A 15,334-nucleotide genomic window follows, 5' to 3' on the forward strand; every position below is an offset into this window, starting at 1 on the left:
CGTGGATTGTCAGTTCTTTCTTCTCAAAACTCTCAAATCTAAGATCCTACAGTACCCATGTTGTTGTCCTACGTCGTTGCTCGCACACATCCATATTCTTACCACGAGTTCTCACCGCAACATGGAATGACAAGATCTATTGTTCAGGTATATTTCGTTTCAGATTTCATCATAGAAAGTGCGCCCAATAGACTCCACGACATCGCCATTTCAAGTAGACCAGACAACTAGGATAGCAGTGTGCCCAGCGGTAGTGTCATTTCCGACATGTCAAACATCAAGGTAGTGGTGGCAAAGTAAGGAGATGTCGGAAGCAAGGTGATAAAGAAAACACTTAGGATCGTCTTGAAAATATGTATAAAAATAAATAACTGCAACCTCCTGGTTGAACCAAAGTTATCAAAATGAGTGTGAACCTAACCACGACCTGTTAGTAAAACCAACACGATCAAGTTTTTAACCTAAGAACAAAGGAAAAGTTGTCACAATAGAGAAACTCTCAAATTTCATAAATCTTCAAATTGTGCCTTTGAAGAGTACAAGAGTTCCCTATTTATAGGTTAATCTTGAAATGCTATAATAAATTCCTACTAATATGCATTAACCAAATGCATTTATAATTGCATGCCACTAAATGAAAATAAATGACAATAAACATGAAAATAAATTCCCACTAGTTACTAAATGACATGGAGCATTCTAGAAAGTAGTCAGGCTAAGAGAAAATGAAAAGTCACTAAAAAAATTAAGCCAAAAAACCAGTTTTCAAATTACAAATAAAATGAAAAAAAATTAGACTTAGTTATTATCTAATCAGTTCAATATTAGTAGTCTATCAAAATTGATCAACTCAGCCCATGAATGCTTCTTGTGTTGTGATAACTGTGAAATTAGAGTTTAATTGGTAGTCAATTTTGGCTAAGAATGATTAGAATTCTTTCACTTGTTTTTAATGAAATAATCAAAAATTAAATATCATTGTAATTTTTGACCAACAGGATTCAAAAGAATAAAATTTCAATTGCTTTGGAGGAAAATTGATGCAAAAACTTGAAAGAACAAAACTCTTGAAGAAAAGTTGGAGACGAGGACAGCTTGCTTAGCGCACAAGATAGGCCTAACACGTCTCCTTGCTTAGCGGTCAGCTCACGCTTAGTGCGAAGAAAGTTCACGAAGAAGCCCAAAGACGTGCTTAGCACGAATCACTGCCATAATCGTTAAGCCCAAAAGGCCCGCTTAACGCGATGTCACGTGAACTTTAAGCTACGTTAGGTCTATAAAAGGAATAGAAAGCAAAGGAGAAACATACACCGATACTTAGATATCTCTAATGAATACATACTAAGCGCCCGTGTATCTCAAATAGGGGAAATCCTCTTTCTATGTCCATTATCTCTTTCTCTTCCTTTATCCATCCCTTCCCTTCTTCTATCTATATCAACAAGTGTAAAGCTTCTCATGGCAATGAGAGGCTAAACCCCATTGTTAGGAGTTTGACAGACCAACTCTTGTAATGTAATTCTGTCCTATTATCTATTTAATGCAATCTCGTTTTTATTGCTCTTTTCTTCATTGTTTATTTATTGATTATGGTCTGATCACCCATACTCATATACTATTTAGGGGTAATGCATTGAAAAATGATTATTTTCTAAGAACTGGGAAAGTGCATCTAAATCAAATCATTGCTAGAAATAAATTGATATATTTTTAACCTATTTTATGCATATTTAATCTTAATGCAATTTATTGTTTTTATCTTTGCAAAGAAATTTGGGAGAGAAAATAGACAAATTAGACTCTTCATGTGGGAAACCAAAAATAATTTTTTTTTATCTATTTTACATTTTGAGTTCATTATTTATCATTATACTTATCTTTTACATTAAAACCTTTTATCTATTTTATCTTCTACTTTTTAATCTTTAAATCTCTTATCTCTTTAAATTATTTTCTTATCTCCTACCTCTCTTTATCTTCTATTTTAAATTTCTTATCCTTCTTATCTTTTACTTTCTTTAAATCTCACCATTCTTCATTCCTTATCTTTTCTATCGCTTAAAAATTGGGATATACACCAACCTGTACAAACAAAGTTCATGTGAGCTCGACACTCAGATTGTTTTACTTTACTACTCAAGACAATTTGGTGCACTTTTGAATGAATTAACATCTTGTAAATTTGGCTTCCTAAAATGATTATTCAAGTTGGTCTTAAAATATCTTCATCAATTTGTAGGAAAGTGACCCAATTAGGTATAATCCTTAATTCACATTGGTCTTCTTTCTCTTTGATCTTTAGAATCAAGCCTTGCAATGCTTGCTTCATCCTTTTAGTCTTGGACCTTATCATAGGACCTCCAATCCCATCTAAAGGATCATTAGGCGCGGGATGGTTGCACCTCTATCACAAGGGAGAGAAAGGGTTAAGGGAGAAATAATCCAATGTGAACATGCTTATTGTATACAATGATCAAAAGAAAAATCTAACGAAAAAATAAAAATGGTTCATGAAAGACCATTTAGTTTACTGGACCACGCTACAGGTTGCCTAATATTAAAGTGGTTAAAAGATTATATAGGTTGGAGTTGATATTTGTATATTATTTTTATTATATAACATCAATTAGGTCTATATAAATGTATGCCTCTTTTAGGAAATCAATCAATGAGAAATGAATGAAATTTATATTGTTTCGTGTTTATCTTCTTTATTACTTTCTCTATAGTCTTTAATGATGTCTTTCTTATGAGTAGAGTAGCATAGTTTTCTACTCTCTATCACCAGGTTATTGATGTTCTAGCTAGTTTTTTTTTTTTCATCTTTCATTGTTGTTGTTCTCTTGGCTTGTGTAAGTTCAATTGCATTCTATGCGCTTTTTAGTGTCTCTTTCTTGGAGTTTTTAACCCCTTGTTTCCCAACCAAAAAACTTAACATTCATAATTTATCTGGTAAAATTGGTTGTTAAATTATTTTGAATTAATCAATGTAAATTAAAATCATCAAAATACAAGTCAATTAGTACTGTAGTATGTCCATTTTATACAATTAATATTAATTTTACATAATTAAAATTTATATTAGATAAACATTTTTACATTGTACAAATATTTTGTTTACTATTTGTTTTTGATTTGATGATTGTGAAAAAATTCATGATTTGTGATTGTAAGAACTAGGAGGAAGAAATTTCTAGCAATTTTTTTACCTCAACAACGATTTGATACTTGTTTAAAAAATTTACTAAGCATTTCCTAGTGGCTTTGAACGGTTAAAAAATTAACTACCACTAAATATAATAAAATTTATGTCATGTAATTATTTAACAGTGAAAATAGATGGAATGACTAAAACTTAGAACAAATAAAAAGATATACGACTTTGATCAATCAACAAAAAATTTAAGGACTAAAATAAAAAATATAAAAAAAATTAATGGACTAAAAACATAATTTATCCAATTGTTTTAAGCATGTGATTGACAAACTCACATTCTTTTATGGCAATCACCTTCTTCCTACCCCTAACAAAGTAATATGATTCCACATTCTCTATAAGCATTGTTGCAATAGCATGAATGTGTTCTTCATAAATGTGTGTTGGGCACTCCTTATTATCCAACAACGACCGTGCCTTCTTTTCTGACGATAGCTTCACTTCTTCCCCTATCTCAATAAAGTGTTCTAACTTTTCCTCTTTCTTCGCCAACAATGTTGTTGCAATCTCTAAAGGTGTGAAGTTTGTTCTTGATGGCATTGAAGACTAATGTATGTTTAAGAAGATAATTTTGTGTGTTTGAAAAGAAGTGTATTTGCAAAAGCTTGATCGAATGAACTGACTACTGCGCTCCACTCTAGGCTTGCAATTTTGATTTGCGATGCTTTGTAGTAATTTGCTTTGTAAAGTGTAAAAATTGAAGGACAAAACAATGTTTCTATCTTTACTTAAAAAGGACACATCAAATTATTATAAAATCATGATTTATTTTATTATTAATGTCATTTGTTTGGCCGGAGGTTTTGTTAAAATTATTTCTCTACATCTGCTCAAATATTTGTATTTAACCATTTTTTTTTATTAACATAAAATCTATTTTTTCAGCTAAAAAAAAATATCTTGTAGTTAGTTTAAGTGGGTTTCATGCAGCTTGCACAATTTTGATCAACCTTACCCAAACTAGTTTTTAGGGCTATTTGAGAAGCAAACTTATGAACAAGTCACTAATGGCCACATTTAGCTGAACAAGTACTCCGGTTTGAACTTCATCCCCCTGTCACCTGTCATTAGGAACATCATTAACAAAACAACTCTTCACATTAACAAAATTTTCATTTGTTCCATTATTGAATACATGTTTATCAAGATTATTTTTCGCAAAAAAGTAAGTTTTTTAACACACATATTTTATTCTGGTGAATATCTTGATAATTAACATATACATATAATTGATTAGCCTAAGAAATAATCAATTATATGCCAACATATGTTATCAAAGCTTATTATTTTGGTGGCATATTGGCATAATCGATTCTATGTTAGTTTGAGCACCATTTTCTTACAACGCAAGTGAAAGACCAAATTACTTTGAGGAACAACAAGATGCACGCACAACAACGATGCAAAATGAAATATCAAAAGCAAAAAAAGTTACAGACTGCACATATGGAAGCACGAGGGTGACAAGCTACACACAAGGACTTTTTTGGAAATCACCTTTATACTTTTCACTTCCACATTTGTTCATCTCTTATTTACACTGAAATGTAATTAGGTGATCTGATGTAGAATTTGAAACTTTTTGTTGTATTTCATGCTGATCAAACAACAATGATTTTTATTTTTCATTTATTTTTATTGCATTGCACTTTAATTCCTACCCAGTTCATCCATCATCAAGGACATCCGCAACATCTTAGCTTGGGAAAAAGACCACATGTTTCATAAACAAATAAATATAAGGGTGATAATGTGTCATTATGTCACCACAAGTATTCCAATAAATTATTCATAATTCATGAAATAAATCCATAGAAAAAGACATAAAAAAGAAGGTAAGAAATTGAGTCTACAATAACATGGTTTATGAATTTGGTTAGGGAATATTGAACGTGTTTGTTTTTTATTTTTTTTTAATCTTAGACACAGGCTGGATATCATCCAAATGAGAGTTTTTTGTTTCCTTTGAAGTGTTTTTTCTTTTCACAACTTAATTATTTATGTTGAAAATGTAGTAAATCAGGTGTAGTAGTTTTTTTTTCATATAAACCAACAAATTATCATATTGGATTGTGATTGACCGACAATGCACAGTTTATATTTTCTATTTACATTTAAATTTTTTAAATGAGCCGGTATATTGATTTTTATTGTTAGGGGATCGTTGAACTATTTCTTTTTTAAATTTAATAATCCAATGCCTAGTCTTGCAATAGTTTTTAAGGTGATGCTAGGTGCATAACCAGCAATTGTTTTTAATTCCCTAAATATCCCTGGTGTCTTCTTCCTTTTGAAGATGGTTTTTTCTCTTATGTCTCCATTGTTTTTTTTTCTTCGCTTTCTTCTTCTGCTGTTGGTTCATGATGATTTTTCATTATTGAGAGAGTTGCCGCTTGGGTCGAGGTGGAAAGTGTTATAGGTCGATGGTGATTGTTAAAGTGGTTGTTTCGTACATTTAAGGTACGTCATTTTGCTAGATGTGCGTGAATTGATTCGTATGAGTAAGTTATAAGTACCAATCAAGTTGATCCGTAAGATCTATACGAATCAAGTTGACCCGTAAATTAAAATTACAAATACGGATCAAGTTGATCCGTATGAGTCATATGGATCAATCAACCATGACTCATACAGATCAACTATGACTCATATGGATCAACTATGACTCATAAAGATCAAGTTGATCCATATGAGTCGCACAGATCAACTTGAATAAAGGGTATTTTCATCCATTCCACTTAAAATACTGAGTGCACCAATAATAATATTGGGTGCACCTAGCATCGCCCTGGTTTTTATTGTCTTACCGATTAAGTTTAAGTTTAATAATACTAACAAATCAATAATTGATGATAGTGTGGTTTTAGCGACGGGGCTAGCCCTTAATAACAGGAGAGGGTGATGGCTGTAATATGAAGAGAAGAAAAGAAAAGGTGTTGTTGTGGAGTAGGAATTTGAAAGAATCGAATTCGAAGGAATAGAGGTGATAGGGTTTGTGATTCTGATATAGCGATGAGTGAGAGTAACGGGAACAGCAGGAGGCGAAATGTTGAAGATCAAGATCTGGGACTGTACTTCTTGGAGGCGTGTAGGGAGATGAAAGAGAAAGAGGAAGAGGAAGAAGAAGAAGAGGAGGAGGAGGCACCCAGGGAGCTCAACACCATTAACAGCTCTGGTGGTTTCGTGGTGGTGTCCACGGACAAGTTGTCGGTAAAGTACACCAGCGTCAACCTTCACGGCCACGACGTCGGTGTCATTCAGGCCAACAAGCCTGCTCCTACCAAGCGCCTCATGTATTATTTCGAGATTCATGTCAAGGATGCCGGCGTTAAGGGCCAGATAGCAATTGGATTCACCTGCGAGACCTTCAAGATGCGAAGACAACCAGGGTGAGTGAGTGAGTGAGCGAGTGAATGTCTTTTCTTTCAGTTTCAACCCTAACCCTAATCCTATTCCTATTAATTCCTGTTAGGTGGGAGGCCAATAGCTGCGGCTATCACGGCGATGATGGTCTGCTCTACCGTGGACATTGCAAGGGGGAGGCGTTTGGCCCAACCTATACTTCCGGAGACGTAGTTGGTGCCGGAATTAACTATGCTGCACAGGAATTTTTTTTCACGTACACACCAATTACTCCTACTTCTCCTTTATTTTATTTTTAATTTTCTAAATTATTAACATTCCTTCTATGCCAGTAAAAATGGCCAAGTTGTTGGCTCTGTTTACAAAGACATGAAAGGCCCCCTTTTTCCAACCATTGCTGTTCACAGTCAAAACGAAGAGTATGTCACTTGTACTGCTATTGCATTCTTATTTGAGTGCCCACAACCATTTTTTCATTGTATCTGAATCGTTTCTTTTATTGCCAACACTACTTACTAACTTTTTACTCTCAAATAGCACATTCTTTTTATCATTACTTGAGGTGTTTAATTTTTCAGGAGTGTGTTTCATTTATCTCTGACAGGGTGCATGTCAACTTTGGGCAGAAACCATTTACTTTTGACCTAAAGGTAATACATAAGAGCTTTTGTTTTTTCATTATTCATCCCTCAGTTAACATGCTAGTTAGATGTTACAATACGGTAATGTTGATTTTAGTTTTCACTTTTTTATTTGCCCCCTTTGGCAATCTTCTGTGCATTTTCTTCAAACCCCCCGCCCAAATGTAGCTGACACTTCTAAATACCTAAGCATTTTCTCTTTGAAAATATTTGGAGTTTTGGATTTGAAAAATATTACTCATTGTTTCATTTTAAAATTTTTTCCTGGTGATTTTTCCCCTTCTTCAGTGAGAAATTGGTGATTAAAGTTTTAAACAGTTGGGAAGTGACAGATTATGACTTGGATTATGTGATTAGGATGGTACATGTTTAACTTTTATGTTAAATGGGTTGTTTAGGTTTATAGTATTGTGGGGATCAGTGTAATCAGAATTGCATCGCTTAATTGTGATGCAATTCTGCATCTTAGCCGTACATATCTCTTCTTGGTTCATTTTGGTGCTGGATTTGTGGTCTGATTTTCCAGAATTGCTAGAATCCCAATTTGTTAGCAATACATGTTCATCTACTTTTTCTGCTACTACTTCCATGTTGATGTTTTTTTTTTGTCATTTTTGTTTGTCTTCGTCCTCAGCATTGGAGACAGTGTGAAAGGGTTGAGGCTGAGGAATGAAAGGAGACTCAGAATTTGAGTGAAAAGGCAAGGAATTGATAATGAATTGAGAGGATAAGAACAATGATACTGCTAGTTAACCTAGGTCTGGCAACAAAGTCTTGGTCTGGATAGTTTTTTTTTTTTTGTATGTGTGTTTGGTGGTTACCCCCACCAACAACATCATGATTTTTCTCTAAACATACTGAACACACAACAAAACTGGTATGTTTAGCATTAGAGTATACTTTAATAGATCTTCCAAACACTTAAAAATATATAATTCTATGAATTGAAACATGATTTGGATAACCATGCTGTGCTGGTAACAACTGTGGATGGAGGGTATAAAGATGGGACTAATGAATAATGATAACTTGAGTGTTCATGGCAATGACCTTGGTGGCTAAGGTTTTGATGTGGTTTCATTGTACCAGTTTGTTTTGGATTTCATTGAAGTCTTGAACTCGTATTTGTCTTCAGGTGAAAAAAGAAATTCTTCCTTCCATCTTATGGTTTTGAGATTTGTGCCCCAATAAATCATTTTTCAAGCATGGAATCTTGGTTGGACAAATATAAATAAACACACCCTTTGGTGACATTTGGGAAGCTTAGATGTTCTAAATTTTATTATGGGATATTATTCCCCATAAACTATACTATGCTAGCAAACATTAATTTAAAGTATTGTTTAAAATATAATATTTATATTATCGAAAAATCTCAATGTACATGCACTTATATTTATATTATTCAGATTTAGATGTTTATAATGTTTATGTGGAAAACTATTTTTTTGAGAGTATACATATTGATTTCATTTTCATTGTAATTTCATTTGTAATCTTGTTTAGTTTCTCTGTAACAGTTAGCCTTTCATTTATGATTTAGTTTCTTGCTTACTCAGCAATCGGTCACTTAGCCTAGGTATATAATTCTCTCTGTATTTTTGAATCTAATAATTAGATTACATTTTTCTATTAGTTTTATGCTATTTTTAATAATTGATTATGGTTCATAATATTTTTTTATTCAAATTTCGTAAACAAGCCCTTGTGATTTGATTCACAATTTGGCAATCATGGTGGGATGCATTAGAATAGGTATGTTGTCTCAGCTGGTGTTCTTGGGCTGGCTGCTATTTTGAAATTTTTCCTTTTATAAAATATAAGATCCTTAAACATGAAAAACTATGTGCTAGTCTAAACATAAGAGGTTCTCCAGTAAGCACTTTAGGAAAACGTGATCTTTTGATAACCTTATCATACTACACATCCAAGATGGTACTTGGATGAAATGGTTGATTAAATTGTTTCAATGTGATTTACTACATTCACAATTATCAATGTCATGCATGTGACCTTTTTGTTTAAAAAGTAACCAAGTTCAGAAAATACACATGCTATTTACTTTTATTTGTCATTTTCTCTTAAATATTTATATTATTGGATCAGGAATTTGAAGCACAAGAAAGAATGAAGCAGCAACTGAAAATAGAAGAAATTTCTGTGCCACCAAATGTCAGTTATGGGTGAGAGAAAATTACCTTTATATAACTGTGGTATTAAACTCTTCTTTCCATTACCTTTTATTTAAATTGATTATGTTCTTTATTTTCAGTTGTATGCCACTCCTTCCTCCTATGATCCTTGTCATCGCCTCCAGTACTGGCCTTGTTTGTCCCAACATTACGCTGCACCTCTAAGTTAGGTTTTCCATCATCTGTCCTCCCCTTTCCGTGCTTCGGTAGGTTAGCATGGAATTTCAGGCCGCCGATAACCATACTATCCAGCTGTTGTTTGAGCAACTCCACGTTCTTCACTCCTTTGAAACGTACAAAGCCATACCTCTGATCATCTCTATTTCTGTGCTTTGCGATGAAAACCTACCTCATGTCTCCCCATTTCTTAACTTCATACACATATCCTTCTCCCCCATTTCCTCCGGGAATCTTGTGAAGTAAAAGTAGTGCACATCTGTTGCGTCCCTCCTGTTACTCTTTCCTGCGCCCCTTCGCCTTGGTGCCCCATTCCACAGTGCTTGCTTGCTGTACCATTTCCCATTGAAGTTGTGACTTGGTTCCTTTCTCACCCATGTTTTGTTTCTCTCTCTCACCCTCTCTCTCTCTCTCTCTCCCTCTCCCTCTCCCTCTCCCTCTCATCCTTTTCAGAAGATGTTCCCACTAAATGACAGATGTTATACATGATTGAAACTCTTATTAAGCCTAACACATGTCCCATGAGAAATTCAATGTAGACAGTGGAAACTTATTATTGTTTACTAATTTACTTGTCTAATGTTGCATACTGCAGCTTTTCGTGGTTTAGGTAGGTTGAAATTAATCTGTTTAACCTAGTATGTGACATCCATGGTTTTCATGGAAACCAATATTAATAAGAAAAATTTGCTGATAAAAAAAAATATTAATAAGAAAAATAATAAATATGTGATTGATATTTCTCAACTTTGATATTTTTTGTTAGCAGAATTGTCCGCTCCTACCTGCTACACTATGGCTATGAAGATACATTGAATTCATTTGATGTGGCTAGTAAAAGTACTGTTCCTCCTATATACATAGCTCAAGAAAGTGGAATTGATGAGCAGGAAATAACATATGCCTTAAATCACAGGAAGACTTTACGACAGGTATATTATCCATGGAACTAAAAGATAACTAATTTATATCATATATTCAATTCTTAGAACCTTATAACTACTAATGAAAAAAGTTAATTTAATATTTCATGTTTTATTTTTTTCAATATCCATGTCACTTGCATGCTTAAAAAACTATTGCTGTTGGCATACTCTGGCTACCATTTTTGCCAGTAATCATTGTTACAGACACCAGCCACATCGCTGTGATGCCATCAGAGTCCTCCATTAGAATTCCAATTCAATTAAGAATTGTGATTTATATCTCAAATATTTATTTGTTGCAAACATACAAATTAAGATTCTTAATTTCAATTTTGGCAAATTTGGAAATGTTACCCTGTTTTTTTTTTTCTATTTTCTCTCCTCGAAGTTTTGTGAAAGGATTGAAGTAGACATTATCTTGTTATATACACTTGCATGAACTGACACGGCGCTTTAAATTAAATGATGATCCTATGCACAAATATGACAGGTTGCAGAAGGGGGGGACTTTTTCCCTTTACTGTTTTATATAGTAGTGTCATTAGTTTTTCTTTTTTGCCCTGGGAATTTCATTCAGTCATAAAACCCTCAATCTTTTGGATTCATTCATGACACTTGCCTGTGTTTCCACTGAAAAAATATATGGGATTCGGGATCTTTAGTTTTGTTCAGTTTCTCATTTTGTTTTCAATGTGAACTAGGAAGATGACAGTGGATTTTGTAGTAGTGAAACTTCTTGATAACATTTTCAAAATAGAAAACAAATATATTTTTTGTATGAAAACATATAACTAAAAAAGAAAATAAACCAAATGCCCTTATATATTCAAGGCAATCTTTATGTTTGTGTCTTTTATCTGCTGAGTGCTGAAGAATCTTCTGTAATTCTCAAATATGATATATTTTCATTGTCAATTTTTCTTTGGGGTCTTTTTATCATTTTTAAGGGAGTGTTCCTTCATATTTTCACTCAAATTAATAGATATAAATATTATATGGCAGATTAAAGTTCCTTTCTCTTTTAAAGAAGTTCCTATTTCTGGTATTGTTATTGATAAATACTGTAGTTTTGCTGCTGCCCTTTGTTTTGTTATTATTGGTATGATATCTTGACTGTATAAACTTGCTGATTTACAAACTTAATTTGGCTCATCTCTTTTCTTTTCATTGAAGCTAATCAGGAATGGGGACATTGATGTTGCATTTGGTAAATTGCGTGAATGGTATCCACAGATTGTTGAGGTAGGCTCCCATATTATTATGCTTGTCTCAGTTACAGTTGTGCATATCCTGTTTTGGTTCAAAGCTAACTCCAATTGAGCTGATTAAAATGCAATCATGTTTGCTATGTCCAATTGATTCTTTATAAAAGGAATTTAGATGGTGATTATAAGTGATAAGGCTATGTTGTGCTTAAATTGTTAATTGTCATTTTCTGTTTTATAGTTGGAATCACAACATAACACAGATTATGCTATCATATATTTTCCTCTGTTCACTCTTCCTGATTTTATGAAGCTACTTATTTGCACAATAATTTGTGGTTATGGGGATATTAGCTGTTGGGACTAGTTCTTTCCTCTGTCTGTCATTGATTTTTTCACATATATCCAAAGTGGCAATACATGGCCAAGTTGAGCAAGATTTTCATGTTGAAATTACTTTGTTCTTCAAGTCATAGATGATGTAATTTTTTTTTTCCTTTTTTAAAGGATCAAATAGCAGCGATCAAATTATGTATGAATTTTATATTTGATATTTTTCCTATGTAAGAATCTTCTGTCATTGTATCTACTTTATGAGTCATGACAATCAAGTTTGGTTATTGCAGGACAATATATCAGCTACATGCTTTCTGCTTCATTGTCAAAAGTTTATCGAATTAGTTCGGGTATATTCCTTTCAATGTTTATTTTTGTAACTATTGGAAGTCTTTCCTACTTTATTCCTGTACTTCATTAGTATATCCGTAATTAAGATGTTTTTCTTTAATGATTCTGGTTTTCATTTGATAGTAGTCATAAATGTGGATTTACGGCATTCTGCTAATTAGTTAAGCTCAATTGACATTATTTATTGGTCTTTTTCTGTTCAAAATGTCAAATATGTCTTCTAGATGATCTTAGCCTCCACTTAAAATCCCTAGGTAATGTACAGAAGTTGAATAATTTATTAATATTTTGTGTTTATATGCAATGTTTAGGTTGGAGCACTTGAAGAGGCTGTCAAATATGGAAGAATAGAATTGTCAAGTTTTTATGACTTGCCTGTCTTTAAGGATTTAGTTCAGGTGAATTTTCTTATCAATAGTTAAAAGGCTTAAATATGTATTTAGTCCTTATAAGTTTGTGTTTTTTTTTTTAATTTTGGTCCTTGTAAGTTCTCTTGTTTGTTTTTAGTCCTTATAAGTTTGCTCTTTTTCAATTTTCCTAAAGCACGAACGTATAGAGACTAAAATTGGAAAAACGCAAACTTACAGGATCAGAATTGAAAAAGCGGTGAATTTTCAGGGATTAAATTTATATTTAAGCCTTGTTAAACTTGTTACTACTCCACTAGTATCTGTTGCCAATTTCAAATTTCTTAGGGGTTTGCTTATCTGTTGCGACAGCATATAACTATTACTACTATAATTGTTGCGTATTTTAACTGATATTTAAAATTGCCTCTTGATTGTATATTTATGTAGGACTGTGTTGCTTTGCTGGCATATGAACGGCCTCTGGAATCCTCCGTAGGTTATCTTCTAAAAGACTCGCAGCGTGAAGTTGTAGCTGACACAGTAAATGCCATGATATTGTCCGCAAATCCTAATATGAAAGATTCAAAACATTGCTTGCACTCCTATCTTGAGAGGTTACTTAGACAGCTTACTGCTTGCTGCTTAGAGAGGCGATCCCTGAATGGAGAGCAGGGAGAAGCTTTCCAACTTCAGAGAGTGCTTAGCAGTAGTAGAAGAGGCTAGTGCTAGGTGATATGTCTATTGATCTTCTTACGCCGCTGTTTATATTGCCCCAGGATTTGTAACATTGCCAAGTGCAAAATTGATCTTAGCGTCTCGTATATACTGTAGAGTCCCCGTATATTTACTTGATGCATGCTTATTCATTTCTTTGTCAAGAAGGGGGAGAGGGTGTCTCTACATTCAAGTTTGTAACCTCGTCATCATTAAAACAATAGAAATGAAAAAATGAACCAAGCAATAGTGTAAATGACTTTGTGCCGTTAGCCTGTCCTGAATTTGATTATTGTGAATTTGTGATTCAATGAAATAATGTGGAAATGATAGTTACATCTACTGAATGTGTGTTGAATCTGGACCATTCAGAAGATTGAGACGTAGTTGTAGAGGAAGCTTGGGTTATTTTGATTTGGTAATGGGAAACTTTAAGCAAACTTTCAAAATCAACTCCTTTTACCATCAAATTAATTCTATTTAATTCTAAAAATTGGCACTACTCTACTATGATTAGGAAATTTAGAATCATTGTGTTTATCCTCTATATTATAACATGGACTGAAAATTCTCTAGTACATGTTTATTTACAAAAGTAAACTGTTTATGTTTTTCTCCTGTTTTTCCATTGAAATCATGTACATAAATTCACCAATTATGAATTTATCAAGCAAAAACTGTTATGGAAGCCACGAGAGAACTGGTAAAAAAGCTCATACTACTCTACTACTATTATTAGTAACTTAAAAATGTTATCATTTTCCCATTGTGGAGAAATCTTGTAATGTTTTATATTAATTGATTCTGTCGTATAACATATAGGGTGTTATAATTGGTTAACTAGCCAATACTAATAGTAATAGGGTTCTTTAAAGAAAATAACATATATGATACAACATAGGGCAAAAACAATGATAAAGAGATCAATGGTGATGGCCGAAACTGCCTGATCACTAAGCTTCATATTCCTTCCACCAAGGCGGTCAACCATGTCTGGAACAGGTTCCCAGTTCTTGAGTTGTTGCTGGCGAGGATCTTCTAATTTCATTTTCATCTTCTCTGCGTGGCGGCTTGCAGCCTCTTGAGCAAGGGTCCAATCATAAAACTTTCGACTCTCTTCATTGCTAAGAACGTTGTAAACCTCTCTTAATTTCATGAATTTTTCTGAGGCAGTTTTGAGAGGCAGGGAAGTTGTGTCGGGATGATACTCCTTTGACAATTTCCGATAAGCAACTTTAATTTCTTCTACATCCGCATCTGGTGATACACCCAAGAATCTGGTGATGGTGAATGAATGAGTTATCACAACAAGTTAGTTAGTTAGTCAGTCAGTCATAGAACAGAGCAGAGAGTGACTCACTCGTAATGAGAACCTAAAGAAGCGGTGAGGAAATCAGGAAAGTCATCAGCCTGTAACATGTTGTTATTGGGTTTGTGGGTCTGTTGGTGTTTGGTATTGGTAGCTCCAATCCAACCTTCATCTTCGTTTTCCCAATGGATTCTGGTGTCAACTCCAGGCCCAGGGGGTGGTGGTCTGCGAGAGGCGTGGACCGTGCAACGAGCAGTACTCCTCAAAAACAAAAACTTGGGATTTCCGTATAATACAACCTGGATAAGAGGAGCTGCTGCGAAAGCCATGGGAGAACAGAACGGTAATATCACAATACCTTTCATTTCTCACTCTTCCACCATATCACACTGCCTTATTTCATTTGTGGTCTACCTTCACTCTTCCATTTTCTGTGGTTCAGCTTTCAAACTGCCTTGTCATCTACCCATCTTCCAAACTCGCAATTCACAACTAGTTTATACTTTATAAGCTAACATATTTTAATATTTGTAGTCTATGTGAAGTGTTTTTT

General features: G+C 33.7%; 2 protein-coding genes across 4 annotated transcripts; one reads left to right on the forward strand and one right to left on the reverse strand.

The window, feature by feature from the left end:
- The first annotated feature begins 5,661 nt into the window (after window positions 1–5,661).
- LOC100805319 (ran-binding protein M homolog) lies at window positions 5,662–13,814 on the forward strand. Of its 3 annotated transcripts, XM_006585682.4 has the most exons (11): window positions 5,662–5,677; window positions 6,074–6,606; window positions 6,690–6,836; window positions 6,913–6,999; window positions 7,185–7,230; window positions 9,328–9,404; window positions 10,357–10,522; window positions 11,690–11,758; window positions 12,348–12,407; window positions 12,720–12,806; window positions 13,206–13,814. In XM_006585682.4, the coding sequence occupies exons 2-11, from the start codon at window positions 6,230–6,232 to the stop codon at window positions 13,479–13,481; spliced, it is 1,392 nt and encodes a 463-aa protein (XP_006585745.1). In that variant the 5' UTR covers window positions 5,662–5,677; window positions 6,074–6,229; the 3' UTR covers window positions 13,482–13,814. The 3 variants fall into 3 exon arrangements, with proteins under 3 accessions (XP_006585745.1, XP_006585744.1, XP_003531830.1); XM_006585681.4 differs by lacking the exon at window positions 5,662–5,677 and having other exon boundaries at window positions 5,992–6,606; XM_003531782.5 differs by lacking the exon at window positions 5,662–5,677 and having other exon boundaries at window positions 5,992–6,606; window positions 10,360–10,522.
- A 424-nt stretch (window positions 13,815–14,238) lies between these two features.
- Window positions 14,239–15,289, reverse strand: LOC100805859 (NAD(P)H-quinone oxidoreductase subunit T, chloroplastic-like). The gene is made up of 2 exons (NM_001354937.1): window positions 14,833–15,289; window positions 14,239–14,749 (listed from the first exon to the last, which is right to left on the reverse strand). The coding sequence occupies exons 1-2, from the start codon at window positions 15,144–15,146 to the stop codon at window positions 14,323–14,325; spliced, it is 741 nt and encodes a 246-aa protein (NP_001341866.1). The 5' UTR covers window positions 15,147–15,289; the 3' UTR covers window positions 14,239–14,322.
- Window positions 15,290–15,334: the final 45 nt, after the last annotated feature.

The sequence above is a fragment of the Glycine max genome, chromosome 8 (assembly GCF_000004515.6).
Source record: "Glycine max cultivar Williams 82 chromosome 8, Glycine_max_v4.0, whole genome shotgun sequence".
NCBI classification, from domain to species: Eukaryota; Viridiplantae; Streptophyta; class Magnoliopsida; order Fabales; family Fabaceae; genus Glycine; species Glycine max.